Source organism: Patagioenas fasciata, chromosome 27 (assembly GCF_037038585.1).
Source record: "Patagioenas fasciata isolate bPatFas1 chromosome 27, bPatFas1.hap1, whole genome shotgun sequence".
NCBI classification, from domain to species: Eukaryota; Metazoa; Chordata; class Aves; order Columbiformes; family Columbidae; genus Patagioenas; species Patagioenas fasciata.
The window spans coordinates 2867560-2889724 of NC_092546.1; the positions used below are offsets into that span (position 1 = coordinate 2867560).

Below are 22165 nucleotides of genomic sequence, written 5' to 3' on the forward strand. Positions count from 1 at the left end.
AAATTCAATGTTCTCTCTGCTACATCATTATTATTATTATTACTAATATTATTATTACTATTATTATTTTCATCATCATAATACTTAATCCCTATTGGAACAGGCTGGACGGGTTGAGCCCCAAGACACAGCCCATGGGTGCCGATCTCCCCATCCCAGCCGCTCTCCCTGTACCAATCTGACCCAATATCTTCTCTTTGCAGAGATTTACAAGCCCACCACGCTCTCTGCACACACCGGTGCCTTTACAGCAGTGCCAGCAAGCCCAGGCCTGTGTGGTGCTGCCATAACTCAGCGCCGCAAAATATTTACAGCCCCCTGTAAATCCGCTCACTCGTGAGAAGTATTTAAAAATCATTTCAAATCCCCTTCCTGCTGCGTGCGGGCTGAGCGCTGCCTCTCCATCCAAACTGTCTGTGCCTCCCCGGAGATTGCTGCTTGTAATGACTTAAAAAACTCATCAAATTTCAAGATAATTAGCCCAAGAGTTAAAAAAAGATGAAGCAATATACAAACCAACCTTCCCACATGTAGATGACACCTATGACCTGCAAGAGGTTTCCATCCCATCCCTGTTGTGCTGAAAAATCAAGAGCTGGACTCAGCACCACGTCACCCCAAATCCTGAGTCACCCCAAATCCTTAGTCCACCAACAAACCCCGACTATGGTGAAGCCCTGGCAGATGCAGCAGCCACTGGTACAGAGCGATGTGGGTTGACCATCATGGTTTAAACCTCGTTTTGGTAATTACCTTCGTGCCACCGCATCTCTGGAGAAAAGCTGCTAATGGGGACAGGCCTGGCAGGGCCTGTTGTGACAGGACAAGGGGTGATGGTTTTAAACTAAAGGAGGGAGATTCAGGCTGGACATGAGGAAGGAATTGTTGGCCATGAGGGTGGGGAGAGCCTGGCCCACGTTGGCCAGAGAGGTGGTGGCTGAACCATCCCTGGAGACATCCCAGGCCAGGCTGGACGGGCTCTGAGCAACCTGAGCTGGTGAAGATGTCCCTGTCATGGCAGGGGGGGCACTGGGGGAGCTGGGAAGGTCCCTTTGACCCAAACTGTACTATGATTCTATAATTTAGATCATTTTTGCCCCCGACATCAGTTAAAAATAAGTTAAAAGCACACTAAATAACAGAAGTTTTGCACATGCTTCAGAGAAGCATCTTAATAGGTTACACGTACGTACCCCAGCCGGTGCAACTCCTGTCTGATCGGCGACTGCTCCCGAGGACACGGCAGGACAGGATCAGGCTTTATTTTCAGTCAATTTCTGCATGGTCTTGGCAATGAGACGTTCCCCATCCCTGAGGAGGTTCAAGAAGCATCTCAAAGACATTGTGTCAACACTGTATTTGAGGTCCAGATGTTCAAATAAATAAGTCTCTGCACAGACCGTGCGCAGATGCTGCATGAGACCTGTCCCAAAAAGAGCTGCACCAAATGAGGCATCAAACATGCACCCACCGCCTCCGAGGGATTCCTTATTCCATAGGCAATTCCTGCAGTGAGGAATTTATCCTGCTCAGATCTTCAGTTTGTGTACCAGTGCTTAAGATACGTGAGTAAACATTCTGAAATCACTTCAGCGGAAAACATAGCAGCAAGAAAACTGTGTGGTGAGGAGGGAGCAGAACACCCGGCGTGGCAGCAGCTCCGGGCATCTTCTAAGAGAAAGGGGATTCTGCTATCGAATTTGTTGCACTCATCGCAAGACACTGCTAAAGGTGGATGTCTCACCCAAGGGCTGTGAGATAATCCTGTTTCCATTCAAAGGAACCGATCCAGACACTCAGAAGAGAAGGAAGAACTGGCAATTATTCTCTTTAATCATAATGTCAAGGAAGTGCTGTCCTGCATCAGCCCGGTTTGTGCACAGGCAGAACACGGCAGCACATCAGTGCTTTGATTTCCTATTCCACGATCGATTTCTTCCCCCCCTGCAAACCCGACTTTCCATTAAGAGAAGGCAGATGGATCGACCCACATCACAGCCCCAACCTGAACCTCCAGCAAAGCCCAAACCCCAGAGGCCGTGTGTGCCAGCAGCTCTTCCCCAAGTGCCATCCCCCCGCATCACAAGTCATCTGGTGAAGAAACCATGCGTGTTCCGCAGGAGGTGTGTGAACTGCACCCTCTTCTCTCATGTCACATAATACCTGAGCTACAAGAGGCGACGTTCTGCCTGTTATTGCATTTTATTTACATATTTGCTGCTATTCTGTCCATCTCTACCCCTCTGCCTGCTTCCTCAGAGCCCATCGCCATCAGATTAACCCAACAGAGAAACACAGCTGTGCGCACTTGACACATTGAACAGAACACCAGAAATGATAATATTCCCTCTGGGAAGCTGTGGATATATAAATATTATCACTGGCAGCAAACTCCACCCCTGCAGCTGATCGGGAGATGATTCCAACACCCCCAACCCAACTATGCGTCGTGCAAAGTCCCGATTGTATTTGGTTCGGTAAAGTGCAAGACACGGCAGCACCGGAAGGCTTACTGGTGAAGTTCGGAACGCGAGATGTACGTGAGCTGAGACAACGTGCCTTCAAAGCACCTTTAAGGTATTTTAAGAGATGCTGTGAGGCCACCAGAGGATGACAGCGGATGGGAACTAGACCTGGCACATCTCCCTCTCCGATACCCACCTCTGTCCACCACTGGGAAACACACGGGACCCCAACCCGGCCTCCTTCCACCACAATTAAAAGAGGAGCCAACAGCAGCCGCTAGTGTCTGAGAGCATTCACGTTGAGACCCACCGTACGCACTTACAGCGCGGTACTACACAGCAAAGCGTAAGGCAGCCACGTCGTCCAGTTCGTTACGGGGGTTGGTGTTAACGAGGGCGCACCGAGCGGCCCGGTGTTGTGCAGAGGAATGGATCTGGCAGCAGTCGCTGCGCGGCCGGAGGCGGCGGCGCCGGGCGAGAGGAACAGGAAAGCCCTGGTTGTGCTCAGAGAACCTGCTCGGTGCTCGAGGAGGAAACGTCCAGCAGCCTCCAGGCAGCGTAGGGGTTGAGCTCGTCCTGGTCCCTGCAGAGCGCCCACACGTACAGCATCCGCAGAACCTTGTCCTGGAAGGAAAAGCCTCTCGTTAAAACACGTGGTCACCGACCTCCTAAGCTCAGAGCTTCCTGTATCACGATTTTGCCCCCTGGTTCTAAGCCCAAAGCTTCCAACTAAGGATAACTCCAGCAACATAAACTACATTGTGGTTAGAACCTTATCCCGCTCAGGAACAAATATTGAAGAGAAGCTGCCGAATTCATGTTCACTGTGATTCACTTACAAAAGACCTATCCATCATTAACCAAGTAACATCATCAACGCCTTCTGACCACCTGCAAAACGAGGGGATAGTTTTCAAGCTTTAGACCCTTCTGCACAACAAGAGACAGAATATGAAGTGACACATTGTTTAAGCAGAGCGCTTAGTTTATATTTAACTAACAATTAATAGGTGTAAACAAGAAACTAAACAATTATAACTAACGTAATCAATTATTTCTTAGTATAGATGTACTGTATGCCAAAATTGTAATGCATATGTAATAATCATGTGAATATAAGCAACTCAAGAGCATCATCCAGTCGCTGGAGCACTGATGCAGGATTATCCCCAGTGCTCCCCAGTGCTGATAAAGAACGGCGCTTAACAGTATCATTGACTCTACTGTTAGGTTTATTCCTTCGTTTCACTTTTGACTTCAGAAAAATAGAATTAAGGTTTCCAGGTTATCTCTGGCTGACATACATTAACTGGCACCGCTGCCGAGTTTGATAATATTTGACCTTATTTTTAAAATATAAATTTCTGGTTTCAAATGGGTTCAGCCACCTGGTTGTGCTGCTCTCTGTAACCTTCAATCAGGTTTAGGTGTAACCTGCCTGCCTCCCCCCGGCTCTATCTGTACCGCTCACACTGCAGTCTGACCACAAATGATCATTATCAGGTCTGAGAGACGGAGAGTCAAAAAAACCCCAAATTTATCAATGAAAATCAGATCATACCGAGTCCAGCCACAGTGTTAGCCACAGACTGATATTAATTCTGCAGGGCAGAATTAAGTGATATCAATCCTTCGCTGGGCAAACAGGGTTTTCAGACTGAAAAACACAATAAACTTTTCCATCCTTGGTGCACGCATCCTGGGGTGGATTAGAAGGGGGTGGTCAGTAGGTCAGAGAGGTTCTCCTGCCCCTCTGCTCTGCCCTGGGGAGACCACACCTGGAATCTTGTGTCCAGTTGTGGCCCCTCAGTTCCAGAAGGACAGGGAACTGCTGGAGAGAGTCCAGCGCAGCCACCAAGATGCTGAAGGGAGTGGAGCATCTCCCGTGGGAGGAAAGGCTGAGGGAGCTGGGGCTCTGGAGCTGGACAAGAGGAGACTGAGGGGGGACTCATTCCTGGGGATCAATATGGAAAGGGGCAGTGTCAGGAGGATGGAGCCAGGCTCTTCTGGGTGACAACCAGTGACAGGACAAGGGGCAATGGGTGCAAACTGGAACACAGGAGGTTCCACTTAAATTTGAGAAGAAACTTGTTGGGGGTGAGGGTGTCAGAGCCTGGCCCAGGCTGCCCAGGGAGGTTGTGGAGTCTCCTTCTCTGCAGACATTCAAACCCGCCTGGACCCCTTCCTGTGGAACCTCAGCTGGGTGTTCCTGCTCCATGGGGGGATTGCACTGGATGAGCTTTCCAGGGCCCTTCAACCCCTGACATTCTGTGATGCTGTAATGAGAACGCCGGCGGTTTAATTCCAAGTGAATAAGGACGAAAGCCACATCTCAGTGCATCCTGGGCCATCACTTAGGAAAACAACCCCCCAAGAGTCACCATGGTCCCGTGTGACACAGGGGACAGTGCCCAGAGCCTGCGCTGCTGGGGGGTCACACACCCAAATCAAAGCTTATCTCCATTTTATCATTTAACCATTAACCGCAGAGAATATCTCCCTCGGATAACAAGTATCGCCGGGGGATCAAACTGTGCGCTGGCTCAGCTCCCAGATGTGCACTTAACCGCTACGTTTTTGATTGAATCTGTGAATCTTTATAAGTTATAATTTAGGTACACAAATGTGAGGGGGGAGACTTTGTGTCCCAGACCAGTCATTACAAACCTAACGCTTTAGAAATATCACGTAAAGCCTGTTTTTTCCTTGCTCAGTGTTTCAGAAGATTCACTTGCTTCAGCTCTGCTGAGCAGCGGTAAAAGTGACTGAAACCTTGAGTCATGCGGATGTTTGGGATGTGTCAGAAGGACAGAGGGGACGAAAGAACGAAAACCAAACTTCTGCCTGCTCAAGACAGGCCGTACATTGTTGTACTATCCACAGCAACGCAAACAGAGCTTTTGCTGAGTATAAAACACTAAGTGTAAGCTCAAGATGAAATGGGTAACAACTGGTTGAACATCAGAACCTTAATTTGTAGGATTTTTGTGATTTTCAAAGTCCATTTCACAGGATTGCGTAGGAAACACAATTTAGTCGTGCGCTTCTGCATCAAAGCTCTGCTACACCCAGATAAGTTCACATTCTTCAACACGGGGAACAAAGGGATGAATGGTGGGTAAGCTGGGAGTTGCTGGGGATCTTTCAGCAGGGAAACGAGACGTGATGAAACATCACAATTCCACGTTTCTAAAGCTGAGAGATTTCTGGTGCTCTTATTAATAGGGTACATCTCAATCCTCAATGTACAGTGCATGCTGCTGCATATATTCACAGCAGGAGAGCAAACACTTGGACTCCTGAAGGCTGATTTCTAGCCTGGCCGTGCCTGCAAGGCGAAAATTTGTCCTTTAATCCCCCGATCTGCTGTGACAAACACCATCCTGCCTACTGGTCCTCACTTTAAAAAGCTCCCCTTGACTCCTCAGTGCTGCCTGATGAGTCCAGTTGAGGCCTGGATCCAGTGCAGTGCCTCAGGGGTCAGTACTGGGGCTGTATTATTCAATATATTCATCAGTGATTTGGATGAGGGAATAGAGTGACTGTCAGCAAGTTTGCTGGTGACACCAAGCTGGGAGGAGTGGTGACACTGGAAGCTGTGCTGCCATCAGAGACCTGGACAGGCTGGAGAGTTGGGTGGGGAAAAACCTAATGAAATATAACAAGGGCAAGTGTAGAGTCTTGAATGTGGGCAGGAACAACCCCAGGTTCCAGTGTAAGTTGGGGAATGACCTATTAGAGAGCAGTGTAGGGGAAAGGGACCTGGGGGTCCTGGGGACAGCAGGGTGACCATGAGCCAGCACTGGGCCCTTGTGGCCAGGAAGCCAATGGTACCTGGGGTGGGTTAGAAGGGGTGGTCAGTAGGTCAGAGAGGTTCTCCTGCCCCTCTGCTCTGCCCTGGGGAGACCACACCTGGAATCTTGTGTCCAGTTGTGGCCCCTCAGCTCCAGAAGGACAGGGAACTGCTGGAGAGAGTCCAGCGCAGCCACCAAGATGCTGAAGGGAGTGGAGCATCTCCCATGTGAGGAAAGGCTGAGGGAGCTGGGGCTCTGGAGCTGGACAAGAGGAGACTGAGGGGGGACTCATTCATGGGGATCAAGATGGAAAGGGGGAGTGTCTGGAGGATGGAGCCAGGCTCTTCTGGGTGACAACCCCATGGGGATCCCCAGCGTTAACATCCCCTCCACATCTCAGCAGGGCCGAGGCTGCATCACAGCGGCGGGAATTTCAACCATTGCAACGAGGTAAAACACACCAGCAGTTCCAAGCACGTGATTTCTCTTTAGCGAACTTACAACTGGAGGTTCCTCCTTTTCCCGAGAAGGTCATTTGTTCGGCGCTCTGCAGGAGCAGCTCAGCAGTTAACACCGAATCGCAGTCACCAGCCTGCGTCTGACATTTGATTAAAACCGAAGTTTTGTTTCCCGTGGAGAATTTTAATGCATCTCCTTGATTTATTGCTGCTCCAGAGAAATCAGGCAGCAAACAGACTTTGATATCCTGTTCAATAATTATCACATCAATATCCATCTTCTAGGAATGCGGTAATTTAATGCAAGAAATTACTATATCAGATGTTCCTCCCCTGCAGTGGAAGTGACAGGTTGTAAATCAGTCCAGATGGGCCCCATCATTAAAATTAGTCCCTTTTTTTTCTGTTTTTTGGAAACTTACAGCCTGGACTGAAGAGAACGGTTGCAAAAAGCCAATATTTATCAAACACATGTATTCATTTTAACAGAAGTCTGCTAGAAACTGCCAGCTCCAAGCATCTCAAATATCCCCCATTATATGTCGTTAAGTTACTTAAATATTGCGAGGCAGAGCTGTCTGGACAGCGAGCGGCTGGAGAACGGTGTTTGGAGAACACACAGGCTCCTCGAGCCGGCTGTGTCATTAACTCTCGTAACGAGCGCGTTTTGTGGTTCGTCTGACAGGCTCGGTGCAGCATCGCTCACAGCACAACCGGCTGGACTCGCAGCGTTAAGCGCGAAACCACAACGCAGAATCCACAGAGATCTGCTCCACAAACCACCCTAGACCATGGAACTTAACACAGCTGGATACGGGAGAGTGTTGATAAGGAAAGGTTTGTGGTGCTGTAGGGTATTTTGTATTAGTGTAGGGAAACAGCAGCTAAAAACACGAACTTCTGTTCCCAGTTGTTTGCAGTGATTTTCCTGCAAATTATATCGATAACTCCAGCTCCTACCCTGTTTACCAATCACCTTTGTGCTCTGTTCTTACAGCACCCTTTATGAAAAGAAAAGGAGAAAGAAAAGAACAGGGAAACCATGTGCAGACCATGAGCATCACTCACCGGATCACCTTCCACCACCTCCCCGCTCTGGTTCTTAATGACCATCACGACCTGAGCTTGAAAAGTGATGATTAAAACTGGTCCCTGCTCCATCATCTTCCCCATCGCCAGCTGCAACGGGAGAAAATTCCATCAGAAAACAGACGATTTCTGCGGATTAATGTAAAAGCATCAAGTATTTAACACAATTGCTATGGCTTTACAGGGCTAATAATCACACCTTCTCACAGAATCCAGAATGTCAGGGGTTGGAAGGGCCCTGGAAAGCTCATTCACTGCAATCCCCCCATGGAGCAGGAACACCCAGCTGAGGTTCCACAGGAAGGGGTCCAGGCGGGTTTGAATGTCTGCACAGAAGGAGACTCCACAACCTCCCTGGGCAGCCTGGGCCAGGCTCTGACACCCTCATTGGGAACAAGTTTCTTCTCAAATTTAAGTGGAACCTCCTGTGTTCCAGTTTTTACCTACTGCCCCTTGTCCTGTCACTGGTTGTCACCCAGAAGAGCCTGGCTCCATCCTCCTGACACTGCCCCTTTCCATATTGATCCCCATGAATGAGTCCCCCCTCAGTCTCCTCTTGTCCAGCTCCAGAGCCCCAGCTCCCTCAGCCTTTCCTCACACGGGAGATGCTCCACTCCCTTCAGCATCTTGGTGGCTGCGCTGGACTCTCTCCAGCAGTTCCCTGTCCTTCTGGAACTGAGGGGCCACAACTGGACACAAGATTCCAGGTGTGGTCTCCCCAGGGCAGAGCAGAGGGGCAGGAGAACCTCTCTGACCTACTGACCACCCCCTTCTAACCCACCCCAGGTACCATTGGCTTCCTGGCCACAAGGGCCCAGTGCTGGCTCATGCTCATCCTGCCTTCTCCTCGAGGAGTTACTTTAATCTAGTTAACTCTGGTTATTTTCATCAGGTTGTACCTGCTCTATTAACACAGATGCTGCAGGCATTACTGCAAAGTGTTTTCCCAAAAACTTTGCCTGTATTAAGAGCTTTCCCAAGATTGTTCTGAAAGTTTTACAGTTCTTCCAAGCCCAAATCACTGGGAAATGTGAACAAGCTCTGTTCCATGAAACCAAAAATAAAAGAAACTCTGCTCTTAAAAAATAACATTTCCTGAAGAAAGCACCTCAACCAAAGCTTCTTCCTCTTGCTTTTAAATGAACCTTCGACATGAAATTGTACTGAACTAGCTAAAAATAACTAACACAAACACTTCAAGGTGAGAACCTCTTGTTTGACAGGAATTCTTTCTCTGTTCTACGGTTGCTCCGTTAAATATTTAAAGAGTTTATAAACTGAAACACAAAGAGATTCATCCCCCGTGGTGAAAAATATAGAAAAGGGCACTCACGTCGATGTTGTCGATGTCGAGGATCCTGGAGTGGAACTGCAGCCCCATGGCCTTGGCTTGCTGGATCGGATGGGCGAGCTGGCTGTAAGTCTAAGGGAAGCAACAAACTTGTGTTATACATTTGAATTTGTTCCGTCACAAAGAAAAAGGTGTTTTCTGCTTAGAGGGAACCACCAAAAAGAAAAGTGCGTGCTGAACACGTATGTCTTGTGAGGTATTAAACACTCTGGGCTTCACGGAATCAAATTCGCACTAAAAATCCCATTGCCCCTGGCCAGGAGATCCATGATTCACAACAGAATCTGTACACTGAGTGCATCTGATAGCCAAGACTGCGATTTGACAGCAGACGAGGAGAAACAGTCTGGGAACCAAGCTATTTTCCTACTATTCAGCCAGGCCCTGGAGGCGGCCCAGCATTTCCTGGCTCCTTTTAGCCACGCGCATCATTATTTGTGTTATTTATGCATCAAGAGCAGTTGCTGAGGATGGAGAATTTCTATTTGCTTCCAGCATCGTCACCGGATTCTTGGCAGGTATGGAACGAACAGGAGGGAGCCCCTACCTGCCTCCCCACCTTGGAGCTTCTGACCCTCAACGCAAGCCTTTAAATGCAAATATCCAACAGAAGTCACTGGCAAAGTCAGCGAAGCTGGAGTTACAGAGCAGGGATTCTGAGGACGCAGGTCGAGGAACCACATCTTTTTACATTTTTAATAAGTTTTTGCCTTAGTGGTTTTATTCCGACACTTTAGTGACCAGTAGCACAAACTTAATGTGTGTGGAATGATTCTGCTCAAGAGCCTTTTATCTCCTGAATTCTAATACGACTCCCATCTCCTCCCTTGGCTTATTTTACAGATGATTCTTGATTTATGAGCTTAATATACAACTACAACAAGCTTAGAAGGGTTTGCTTTTTGTCTTATAAACTGCAAGAAATCTCCTATTATCCTCTAGAGATCTGAGAGGAGTTCTCTGGTGTCATTTCAAAGGTTGATAGAAGCAATAAAGAACTTGACTTTTATACTGCTTTAAATATCTTACTCTTATATACTGGAATATTGTTATAAACGCAATTAAAAACAGACACCAAATTGAATTTCAAAAAGCCTCTTCCAGTGTGAGCATTTCCAGCCCTCTGGTGGTGATCAGTAATATTCACTTAAAGCAGTTAAACTCTTTAGAAGCAGAACAAGGATGGGTGTGTGTTGCCTACAACACAATTATTTCAGAGCAAAGTGAAGAGCAGAACAAATTTCCACCTATGTTGTCAGGAAATGATCAGATTTCATAAAGTTAAGTGGCCAATACAATCACCGAATCACAATCAATTCACAGTCGCCGTTTCAAGAAGCGGATCCAATTCTGAAAACTTATCCCAGTACAAAAAGAAACCCAGTTTTTGTACAACAAAAGAGCTGGATGGCAAAGAAAGCACAAAACACCCACTTACAAGAGAGAAACAACCTTTTCGGGCATGTTTGGTAGCTGTACTTACCGCTTCATAGCACCAGTCTTTGAGGATGTCAAGCTCTCCAGACATCAGAGCCTAAAATCAAATAAAATACGAATGCTTTAAAACACCTCGTATATCAGAGAGCTGAAATTATCAGCACTTTCAGCAGCATGCTTGAAATCCTACGTCTGAGTCAGATGAACATAAATCTCCCAATAATTAACATCTTAAACTTTCCTGGCCAAAAAAAACCAGCAGAATGGACAGTGGCCAGAAATCCTGGATCTAAGAGAAGCAGGAGAACAAACCAGAATTGTATCCATAGTTTTCAAGGCTCTGAAGAATTCAGGGCACAGAATGAACAGAAGAATCACACGGCGACTCCTGCAAGGGCTTCTCTTTAAGCCGCTGTGTGATAAACACCTGGAATTCATGACAAGACATGCCTGGAGTTCAAAATCAAGTCAGCTAAATGTGGTAGGGTGTTTTTCAATATAATGTCTAGAAATCTTGACATGTGATGGCATCTGTAAGCTGGCTGCCTACAGTTTGAAAACCGCTCTCCTGTGCAAAGAGTCAAGAGCCCATTTTTTGCAGCTTGATTTGTGACACGGCACCATTAGAAAAGCAGGTTCTGTCTTTCTCTGGGGAGAGTCCAGCGCAGCCACCAAGATGCTGAAGGGAGTGGAGCATCTCCCGTGTGAGGAAAGGCTGAGGGAGCTGGGGCGCTGGAGCTGGACAAGAGGAGACTGAGGGGGGACTCATTCCTGGGGATCAATATGGAAAGGGGCAGTGTCAGGAGGATGGAGCCAGGCTATTCTCAGTGAAAACCAATGACAGGACAAGGGGTAATGGGTTCAAACTGGAACACAGGAGGTTCCACTTAAATATGAGAAGAAACTTCTCAGTGAGGGTGTCAGAGCCCGGCCCAGGCTGCCCAGGGAGGTTGTGGAGTCTCCTTCTCTGCAGACATTCAAACCCCGCTGGACCCCTTCCTGTGGAACCTCAGCTGGGTGTTCCTGCTCCATGGGGGGATTGCACTGGATGAGCTTTCCAGGCCCCTTCAACCCCTGACATTCTGGGATTCTGTGATTATTTCACTGCCGACACCACCGTTCCAGCCACACGTCTGATGCACAGTCGCTCACTGCAAAGACAGCAGTGACAAAAACAACTGCGCATCAGCTCGGATGCTGGGAAGCATCAAATCATTTTTTACTTGTCCTATAATGCTACCTCACGCCTAGGAGTACCATAAATATTTCTACATGCATATTAGCATGCATGAATTTGAGATACAATCATGCACGGTGTTGTAGGATGAGAAAATAACACTTTGCTCTCTATTAGCATCTGCTTCTCTCTTCAAGTCTCAGTTTTTTCAGCCTCAGATGAATCTCTCAAAACAATTTCTGCCGTACGTCTTCAAATCCCCTACTTTGACTGTCTTTTCTGACATAGAGTTATGGCGAGAAGAACTATATCCATTTATACGGAAGTCCCATCCTTCATCGGTGCTATCCTCTGAGTGGTTTTACACTTTAAAACATTAAGTTCCACATAGTTCCTTGACGAGTGCCTGAAATATTGTCACTGAATCACCTGTCATGACCTGCTCTTCTTCCCAAGCAGTCTCAGATCACTTAGAATCCAGCAGTGCATACACACTAAATTATTTCTCTTATCAATATTCGATATCAGCATTTGCCCAGTACTGCTCATTCGCCTCCTTCACGCTGATCTCCCTGATGCTATTTCTCACGGGAGAAGATGGTTTGGTGTTTTCCAGGTCAGAAAGAAAGAAAATGTGCTACTAAATTATGAAATACGGTTTTAAATCAAATCGTTACGTGGGATCCGACTCCTTTTCCCAAGGTTATCTCATGTTCTGTGCAAAGCTGGGTGATTGAAAAGTAAATACTGCTCCACCTTCTAACTGTAGCATCAGAAAACTTTATAGTAAAGGAAAACAGTGAAAGAAATGCATCATACTCTCCCCCCACCTTACCTCCAAGACATTGGGGATTATATCACGCTCACATTGCTTTAAAAAACGATCTTTATCAAAGGATGGATCCACTTTGAGTATCTCTGTTAAAACCTCGGACATTTCTGTCTTCGAGAACAATCCACCTAATAAAACAACTCAGTGAGACGGGTGGCACAGCAACTGTTGCCAGAAAACAAGAGAAAGCCCTTTGGTTTTATACCGGAGGGAAGGACGACCTGGGAACAACTGCAGACTTTAAGTGAGGCTTGAGATTTATCCCACACAAGCGTTTGTCATCGCACCGCACTTCGCATCCAGCAGCAGGTTGCAACGCTGCGTGATACTGGATAATGATCCGTGCAAATTGCCATAAAGCTCCAGAATTTGTCCCAAAGGTTGGGAACACACAGAGGACGGCAGCGCCGAGAGGCACTAGGACAGAGCTACAGGCTAAGGACGCATTCCCACAACAGCAAGGAAACGTTACCTATTAAGTCAGTGACTTTGTCCATGACAGCTCGGGAAGCTCGAATGAACGCGTTGTCGCTTTCATCGTACTTCATTTTCATTTCAAAGAACCCTGAAAGGAGAGGAGATGTGAGCAGCAGGGTCCTTACGCGACGCTCCCGACTGAGGAAACAACACGCGACGGGTCGCAGATCAAACCCGCTCGTTCTTTTCTACATCTCTTTGATGATTAACAAGTATCCATTTCCAAACTTACTTTCCTCATTTTCCTGCCAAGCTCTTAACTATCAATAACCGCCAGAAGAATGATGGTTTCTCTGACTTCAGCTACAAGGGTCTCCAGACCTTCTATGCAGATTTTTGGACTACACTTGCTCACAATCCTGATTCAATCTGCTACAAGAGGGAGCGGGATGTGAAACTAACACCAGAAAGTTTAACTAGGGGGGAGGAAATCAATAATAGACCTTCAGCCTTGCCAATTTTGAACAGAATAGGATGACATCAGTGAAGATGCAGTTTAAAGCAGCTCTATGTACTCCTCAACCTTGGTAAGAAAGCACGCCAAGCATGTCCCCAAACTACAGAAGTCACTGATGGGGAAGAAAAACTCCTGCAAAGCAAAATCTCAAAGGTAGAAATAAGAATAGGGGTGAAGCTAAAACATAAAAGTAATTTAAGCAAGCAGGCGTTGTTGCAACAAACTAAGGGCTCAACCAACTCATTAGCTGTCTCTGGACATGATCAGATGGACCAGAACTGCAGAAGGTGGTTGCAGGATAACAGGCCCTGCAGGGAAGATTCTTGCCGAAACGTCAATTAACATTTGGAATCCTGCCCTGAAGCTTTTGCTCCTTCCAAAAAAAACCTACACGGTGTTGTTGGTGCAGGTGGGAGAGGGAGAGCCCAATGCAACCACATCTGCAATGGTGCCTGAAATGTGAAAGCAGAGCCTCGGAAATACGCATAAAATGTGGAGAACGCGGAGAGCTGGTGCAGATGGCGCAGGAGCTGGGGAGGCAGCAGGTGGGGAGTTTTTGCTGTGAGCATCTCTCCTTGGAAAGGCTAACAAATGGCATGGAAAACCTGCTCTTGGAGAACTCCCAAGGCGCTCCGCTTTATAAGAAGTTGGGAAGAAACACAACCCAAAGCTAATTATATATTGCACTTTTATAGTCTGGTTTTCCCTCACCTCAACCCTGCAGTCAAGGGCAGCGATTCTTCTGATTTGTTGAAGGATTGTGGTCTCGGGCTTCTCGATGTCTTTCAGAAACGTTAAGTGTCTAAATAACTACCAAAAGTAATCACTCACCACGGTACAGATATTCAGCATTTTTTAGGTTTTGCAAAAGAAACAGAGAGGAGACAAAGTCCCACACCTCCCTGAGTTCTAAGCAGATGAAAACAGAAACCAGCTCACTAAAACCAACATTTTTCCTTGTTCTAAGCTCAAGGTCAGGGAGAAGAGATCTGAATGTGTGCACACGTGCCCTGTGCCAGAGCAGAGCTGAACAGAAGAAAAATACATAGAAGAAAAGAACAAGAGTTCATTTCTCTTTAAGCAATGGCAAAAGCAGGTTTTGGTGCCTACCGGGAGCAGAGAATCATCAAAACCAACGCCTGACCGGGGAAAGGGTCCAAACACAGATGGAGGAGCTTGGAAAAGCTGCGGTGTTGTCACCTCCGCCCACGTCCCATTCACACCACCTCCCAGCAACAGCGACAGCACCAAAAAGCCGGCTGGGATTTGCATTATGTTGAGACTAGTTGCACAGATGGCATCGGATCCAACACAGCGAGAATCAGAAGAGGGAAAATAACGCGCGACTCCTTTGGCTTTGGAACACTCACGATTGAAGACCACGTTGTTGTCCTTGAAATCTTTCCACTGCTGATACCATTTGGAGTCTTTATGCAGCACCACTCCCATGGCCTCTCTAGAAAGCACAGAAGACGTATAATAGAATTATGATTATAAGTGCCTGGTTTCACTATCAGAAAATTCAGTATCATCAGCTTATGCTGGACATTTGCTCTCAGACCAACCTGCTCTACAAGGTCACATCCTCACTCCAGTACTTGGGTTTTAACCATCCCTGACCGATAGTTATGATTTAAAGGTTTACTAAATCATACACAGAATTATTCGCCCTAAATCCCATTCAATACGTACTCGTTAGCTTCAAATATTCGCTCCTCTTTAATCCTCTCGCCGGAGAATTCTGTTCTTTTTCGGAGTCGCTCTGGCCGTTTGTAAGGACCAGTCTGCCCTAAAACACTTTCATCTATTTCCTTCTTAACGGTTTCTACTCCCTGAAAGGAAAATATCACTATTAGTTCAATTCGCCATTCCCCCTCATTTCCAAGGAACCGAAAACCAGAAAGAAACCACAAGTTGTTCTCTCCCTCCCTCAGCAAATGTGTCTTTATTGTGTGTTGACAAACACACCAAGACCTTAATTATTAATCAACCCCAAAAAAATGAACCCATATAGCAAAAACTATGGGCACAGTCGGCTGATAATGGGTAACGTAACCTCCACCGAGTTTAAATTGGAATAAATGGAGTCAGTGAAGGCAACATCAGCCCCAACAAGACAGAATGACAAGCCCCAGGTAAAAGGAAGAATGATTCCTATAAGGGAGAAGAAAAACTTCAGAAATCAATAACTAACTGCAAAGCCACCTAAAAGGTCAATAAAATCCAGGTTCTAGGCCCAAGCTTAAATAGAAGCACTGCTCTCCCCAAAACAAAAAGGAGCCTCGCGTTTTATGGACTTATCCACACCTTCTAATGGAGAAAACAGCTTGGAAGCAAATTGGGGTGCAGCAGAAGACATGTGCTACCCTGCTCCACAAACACAGCACCCAAGTTTTCCAGGAACGCAACTGAGCTGCTCGAGACGTAACACTTTTCTGGGGTGGTTGTGCGAACGCCAGACCTGCTAAACACATCTCCTGAACGTGTCAGCTTGTTCCAACGGCTCGCAAGGTCTCGCTGTAAGATTTTCGCATTGAATTTCACACTCGGCACAAAGTCGCAGGTAATTTCTGTGTTAACGAGCTGCGCCCGCAGCGCTGGGTCCTAAAGAGGCACAGGATGTACGGACCTGAGAAAGAGCTTTGAAGGCTGCAGTCCTGCCTAATTTCTCCCCTCCTTTTGTCACTGTTTCCGCAGACTGCTTCGCCGTTTTCGCCGCTTCTTCCACACCTTCCTTTATCTTCCGGCCAATATCGCTCTTACTTACTTCATCCAAACTCTGCCACAAAAGACAAAAGGAAAGAAAACGTTGTTTCGGGTGAAATGTGTGAAAATTTATTTTGAGTAACTCCTTTTTGTGAATGCTAAACATGTCCTATCACACACGCAAGAGTAACCAAAGCTAAGGTGAACGTACAGCGGAGATTTACCGGGACACTGCAGCATCACCCAACACCTCTGTGCAGAACAAATTTGGCTACTCGCAGGACCACACGCATTTGTAAGAGCTGCTACCCATAGATTTCTAAAAACGTTTCTTTTTCTTGACATCAAAGAGAAGGAGCAATGATGCAGAGTTAAAATACTCCAGCCAAAAGGTGCTTCGAAAGTTAAGGTATGGAAGAGATTGAGACATTTCTCCGCTATGCAAATCTTGAAATGCTTTTCTCAATCCACCGTTTTCATTGACACCACTTGGGTTGTGATTACAAAGTCAGGATCTTTACGTAAGGGGTGAAAAGGACTGTGCCAGTAGCTGGTCAAATGGAGCACCTCCAGTCTCCAAATCTGAGCGGAATTGTGGGGCACACCGAATAGCTGCTCAGTCTCCTTTTGTCCAGCTCCAGAGCCCCAGCTCCCTCAGCCTTTCCTCACACGGGAGATGCTCCACTCCCTTCAGCATCTTGGTGGCTGCGCTGGACTCTCTCCAGCAGTTCCCTGCCCTTCTGGAACTGAGGGGCCACAACTGGACACAAGATTCCAGGTGTGGTCTCCCCAGGGCAGAGCAGAGGGGCAGGAGAACCTCTCTGACCTACTGACCACCCCTTTCTAACCCACCCCAGGCACCATTGGCCTTCCTGGCCACAAGGGCCCAGTGCTGGCTCATGCTCACCCTGCTGTTCCCAGGACCCCCAGGTCCCTTTCCCCTACACTGCTCTCTAATAGGTTGCTCCCCAACACACTGAGTAAGATATTTCTCATACATTATTGCAGCAACTTTGTTAATAACTCTTGCCTTAAAGAATGAAAATTGTGATCACCTTTGCAATAGTAACCACCGTTCACCAAGGAAAAAGGGGTGATAATTCAAACGCAGACAAAACACAAAACTGCCTTAGGGGATGGTTCCTCCACAGCTGGGATTTACCTCTTTCACTGTACCAGTTATTTCTTCGAGTTTCTTTTTAATCACTTCTGAGGTCTTCACTGTTTCAGATTCAATTGTTTTCTGTGGGAAAAAAAAACAACACCAAACATGCTGCGTGTAACTGTGAGGACAGAAAATACTCCAGAACAGTTTAGCACTCAGCACAGCTCATTAGCGCGGTAATTGAGGGCAAAAAAGCTCCTCTCAGGGAGGTTACTGCAGTAACCAGCCTCAGCATCTCGTTTCTGCAAGTAATAGGGTTTATAGTTCTTCAAAGAAAGCGCAAAGAAAAAAGTATTTAAATACTGCCAACGTTAAATTTAATGGCTCATTATTTTATCTGTTCCTTAATAGGGAAATCAGTGAAGGGTCTGCAGTAAAGATTTTTCACTAAAAACAAAACTACCACCCCTCTAAGGCATTTACCAGTCAATATCAGCAGCCAAACAGAACTTCTCATCAAAACAGACACGCAGAAAGATCCAAATTTACATTCAGAACAGTAACAGCTCGGTGGCTGCTGAGGTACCGGAGCTGCGGGGGCTGTGACCCGTGGTCCTGGGGCTGCTCTGCCCCTCAGTGTCCCCGCTTGCCCGGTGTCCCCAACAAGGGACAGCCCGGAGCGCTCCGGGACCTCCCAGCGCCTTCCCAGAGCAGCTCCCCCTTGGCCTCCTGTGAGCTTTTCATGTGAACATGAAGTTCTTCCCCTCAGTCGAGCAGGTGAACCGATGCGTGGACTGAACGCAAAGGTTCTGCCTTTACAAGTCACTTTGTAGCCTGATGTGTTCCAGAGGTGGTTGATCCTCTGTGCCCTAAGCTGAACGTGGGATTAAGCATCTCTGTGTGTTTTGGGCAAGAGCTGCAATCGGTTAAATCCAGCAGACGGCCTGGCCCAAGTTCTAATGCTGTTCTTGCAGTTAATAGAGGTGTTTAAGTTATGCGTTTAACATCTAGGTTGTTCTTGCTTGCTTCAAAGCCTGGCCTAAGCGCTGACTTGGGCAGCAGGGTTTAAAGATAGGCTGTGGGTAGCGTTTCCTTTCTCGATATTGGCTTAATACTTTAATCTAGTGGAATTTAGTGGTAGCTACAGAGGCAATAACAGCTCGGTGGCTGAAAATAAAAACATCAAAGGGATTCATGAGGAAGACTCACGTATTTCCTCCTTGCTTCTCGAAGCGCGTCGGATTCTTCCAGCTTTCTGGCTTCATCGCGGAATTTTTTAATACTTTCTTTCATCTCCTTGTTTTTTGCTAATTCCTGTTTGATATTCTCCACAAAACCCGATATAAATCCCTTTCTTCCTCCAGAAGAGTAGCATCTAGACTAAAGAAAATCATTACAGGTTGTAGAATGCAAAGAGACATTAATTTAAAATGAGCATCAAAGCTGGTAGATTTACTTAAGCCAAGCACTGAGTCACTTCTAATGAAATTAAATGTCGTAAAAAACAACCAGCTCACTTGAAAAAGAAGTAGCTTCCCCCGATTGCCAAAATGTATCTAATGCCCCATGGAGTACATCCATACAGACATTAAAAAAGATGCTTCTCCAGGGGAAGTTTAACTGCACAGGTTAGTTCAGGCATAAATGATGTAGATGAAGTTACCAGAGCATCACTCCTGAACTCTCTCACTCGGACTCAGCTACTATGAAAATCCTTGAATTCATCAGATACACCTTAAGTGGAATTTTTCGACCTACAACCGATGCTTCTCAGAAACACACTGACATGCAGTAGATCAGCGATCTATCAGGAAATCACTTTTGGTTTGAAATAGAAAAAATGCAGCGGTTCACCAACCTGCTGGAGCTCTGAAACAGGTCTGCTCACTCTGAACGTGCGCCCGTGCAGCGCAGGGACGGGGTATCTGCTGGATATGAGCCATACGCCGCTGAGGAGACATTTCTGCAATGAAAACGCAACATCGGGTTAGTGCGAAACACAGCGGCGATCTCAGAGAGCCAAGGAGGAAAGAACGCTGCAAACAGACAATATTCACTGGTTTTCATGGGAATACACAAGTGCTGCCAAGAAGGCTGAGAAGAAACACTGAGAATATTTAATTCTGTGTCCAAACTAACAATGTGTCCACCTCTTTATCAAGCTCCTTGGTGTTTAAAGGGTTTTGTAAAGAGCTGCACTGTCTGGTCCTGGGGCTTCAGTGATGGCACTGCCAAACACCACAAGCTAAATCCAGACTTCTGAGAAGAAGGAATGGCTTAACTGTCCCGTACGTCCTGCTGGCCCCCGTTGCATTAATTCAGTGGTTTCTACACTTCTATTAACTCACATCAGTGAAATCTGGCTCCCTCCTATTTATTGCCTCTGTACCTACCACTAAATTCCACTAGATTAAAGTATCAAGTCGATATCAAGAAAGGAAATGCTACCCACAGCCTATCTTTAAACCTTGCTGCCCAAGTCAGCGCTTAGGCCAGGCTTTGAAGCAAGCAAGAACAACCTAGATGTTAAACGCATAACTTAAACAGTTCTCTTAACTCCTAGAACATCATTAGAACTTGGGCCAGGCCGTCTGCTGGATTTAACCGATTGCAGCTCTTGCCCAAAACACACAGAGATGCTTAATCCCATGTTCAGCTTTAGGCACAGAGGATCAACCACCTCCGAGCACGTCAGGTTACAAAGTGACCTGTAAAGGCAGAACCTTTGCGTTCAGTCCACGCATCGGTTCACCTGCTCGACTGAGGGGAAGAACTTCATGTTCACATGAAAAGCTCACAGGAGGCCAAGGGGGAGCTGCTCTGGGAAGGCGCTGGGAGGTCCCGGAGCGCTCCGGGCTGTCCCTTGTTGGGGACACCGGGCAAGCGGGGACACTGAGGGGCAGAGCAGCCCCAGGACCGCGGGTCACAGCCCCCGCAGCTCCGGTACCTCAGCAGCCACCGAGCTGTTACTGTTCTGAATGTAAATTTGGATCTTTCTGCGTGTCTGTTCTGATGAGAAGTTCTGTTTGGCTGCAGATATTGACTGGTAAATGCCTTAGAGGGGTGGTAGTCTTATTTCTAGTGAAAAATCTTTACTGCAGACCCTTCACTGATTTCCCTATTAAGGAACAGATAAAATAATGAGCCATTACATTTAATGTTGACAATATTTAAATACTTTTTTCTTTTTGTGCTTTCTTTGAAGAACTATAAACCCTATTACTTGCAAAAACGAGATCCTGAGGCTGGTTACTGCAGTAACCTCCCTGAGAGGAGCTTTTTGCCCTCAATTACCGCGCTAATGAGCTGTGCTACGTGCTAAACTGTTCTGGAGTATTTTCTCTCCTCACAGTTACACGCAGCACGTTTGGTGTTGTTTTTTTTTCCCACAGAAAACCACTGAATCTGAACCGGTGAGAAGGGAGCGAACCAGCACCGGGCCCGGCCCCGCCGAGGCGCTCAGCCCTCTCGCAGCACGCCCAGCTGCCTCCCGCCGCCCCACCGCAGCCCCAAGGCGCCCCGGTGGAGCCGTCACAGCGCCGTTAAACCGCCACAGCCCCGGTGCAGCCGTCACAGCGCCGTTAAACCGCCACAGCCCCGGTGCAGCCGTCACTCACCCGGCAGCCTCCGCCCGCAGCCGCCATCTTGCCCGCCCGGCGTGTCACCTTCGTGCGGCGCCGCGCAGTGACGTCACTCGTGCGCGCCGCCCGCGGCCACGTGGCGGGAGAAGGAGCGGGGACTGGAGAAGGAACCGGGACCGGGGGCGGCACCGGGGAGGTCAAACCCCCCCAGAGCATCGAGGTGCGGGACCCGGGAGGTAAAACACGCCCCCAGCATCGCCGTGCCGCCCGGTAAAGCCCCATCCTGCCGGCGAGGGCCCGGCCTCCCACAAGGAAACGCCAGCAACGTTTTAACGACGTTTTTATTGTGAAGTAAAATGCAACAAGATCTTTTTTTTCTCCTCCAAAATACAAAATCCCAAGCATCTGCTCCTCGTGCTCCCTCCAGCGGCAGCAGCCCGTGTTTCCTCAGTACGCTTTCTGCAGTAACAAGGCTGGTTTGAGGTTCAGTTTACAGTTCATTATTTGCAAAATGTAATATAAATAATTACGAACTACAACGGAGTTTTCATCCCACAACCCTTTCCAGGGTTGTTACTGAGGGGTAAGAAGGAAAGGGTAGGAACCTCTTACAGGCGACTTTCTTAACTGTAAAAGCAAGAGGCAATAGTAAAAATGGATGGTCTGAAACACACAGAAGGTGTTTCTGAGAGTTTGTTATCTTGATGCTGACAGGGAGGAGTAAGAGCCCAAGGTGGGATATTTATTTCCTACACTACAGAATCCACTGGGTTGGAAAAGCCCTCAGAGCTCATCCAGTCCAAGCCTTGGTCCAACTCCAGCCCATTGACCAGATCATGGCACTAAGTGCCATGGCCAATCTCAGTTTCAAAACCTCCAGGGCCGGTGAGTCCAGCACCTCCCTGGGCAGCCATTCCAATGCTGACCACTCTCTCTGCACAGAATTGCTTTCTGATCTCCAGCCTCAATTTCCCCTGGCAGAGTTGAAGCCCATGCCCCCTTGTCCTATTGCTGAGTGCCTGGGAGAAGAGCCCAATCCCCCCTGGCTAGAACTGCCCTTCAGGTCGTTCTAGAGAGTGCTGAGCTCAGCTCTAAGCCTCCTCTTCTCCAGACTGAACAAGCCCAGCTCCCTCAGCCTCTCCCCATTGTACTATTCTAATAATCATTAGGGCTATTTCAAGCTGTTTTTCCCCCATTTAGGATTTCCCCTGCAGTACCACAAAGCAGAGATCAGTG

At 47.4% G+C, this 22165-nt stretch overlaps 1 protein-coding gene across 1 annotated transcript; it reads right to left on the reverse strand.

Moving 5' to 3' along the window:
* Nucleotides 1–1804: 1804 nt before the first annotated feature.
* TIMM44 (translocase of inner mitochondrial membrane 44) lies at nucleotides 1805–21852 on the reverse strand. The gene is given in 15 exon segments (XM_065858582.2): nucleotides 1805–3089; nucleotides 7786–7896; nucleotides 9140–9229; nucleotides 10641–10691; nucleotides 12607–12731; nucleotides 13076–13168; nucleotides 14908–14993; nucleotides 15230–15369; nucleotides 16167–16316; nucleotides 17406–17486; nucleotides 18558–18728; nucleotides 19207–19311; nucleotides 20966–21136; nucleotides 21139–21199; nucleotides 21201–21852. Coding segments are annotated over 15 exon segments (1689 nt in total). The 5' UTR covers nucleotides 21335–21852; the 3' UTR covers nucleotides 1805–2969.
* Between the last annotated feature and the right edge of the window lie 313 nt (nucleotides 21853–22165).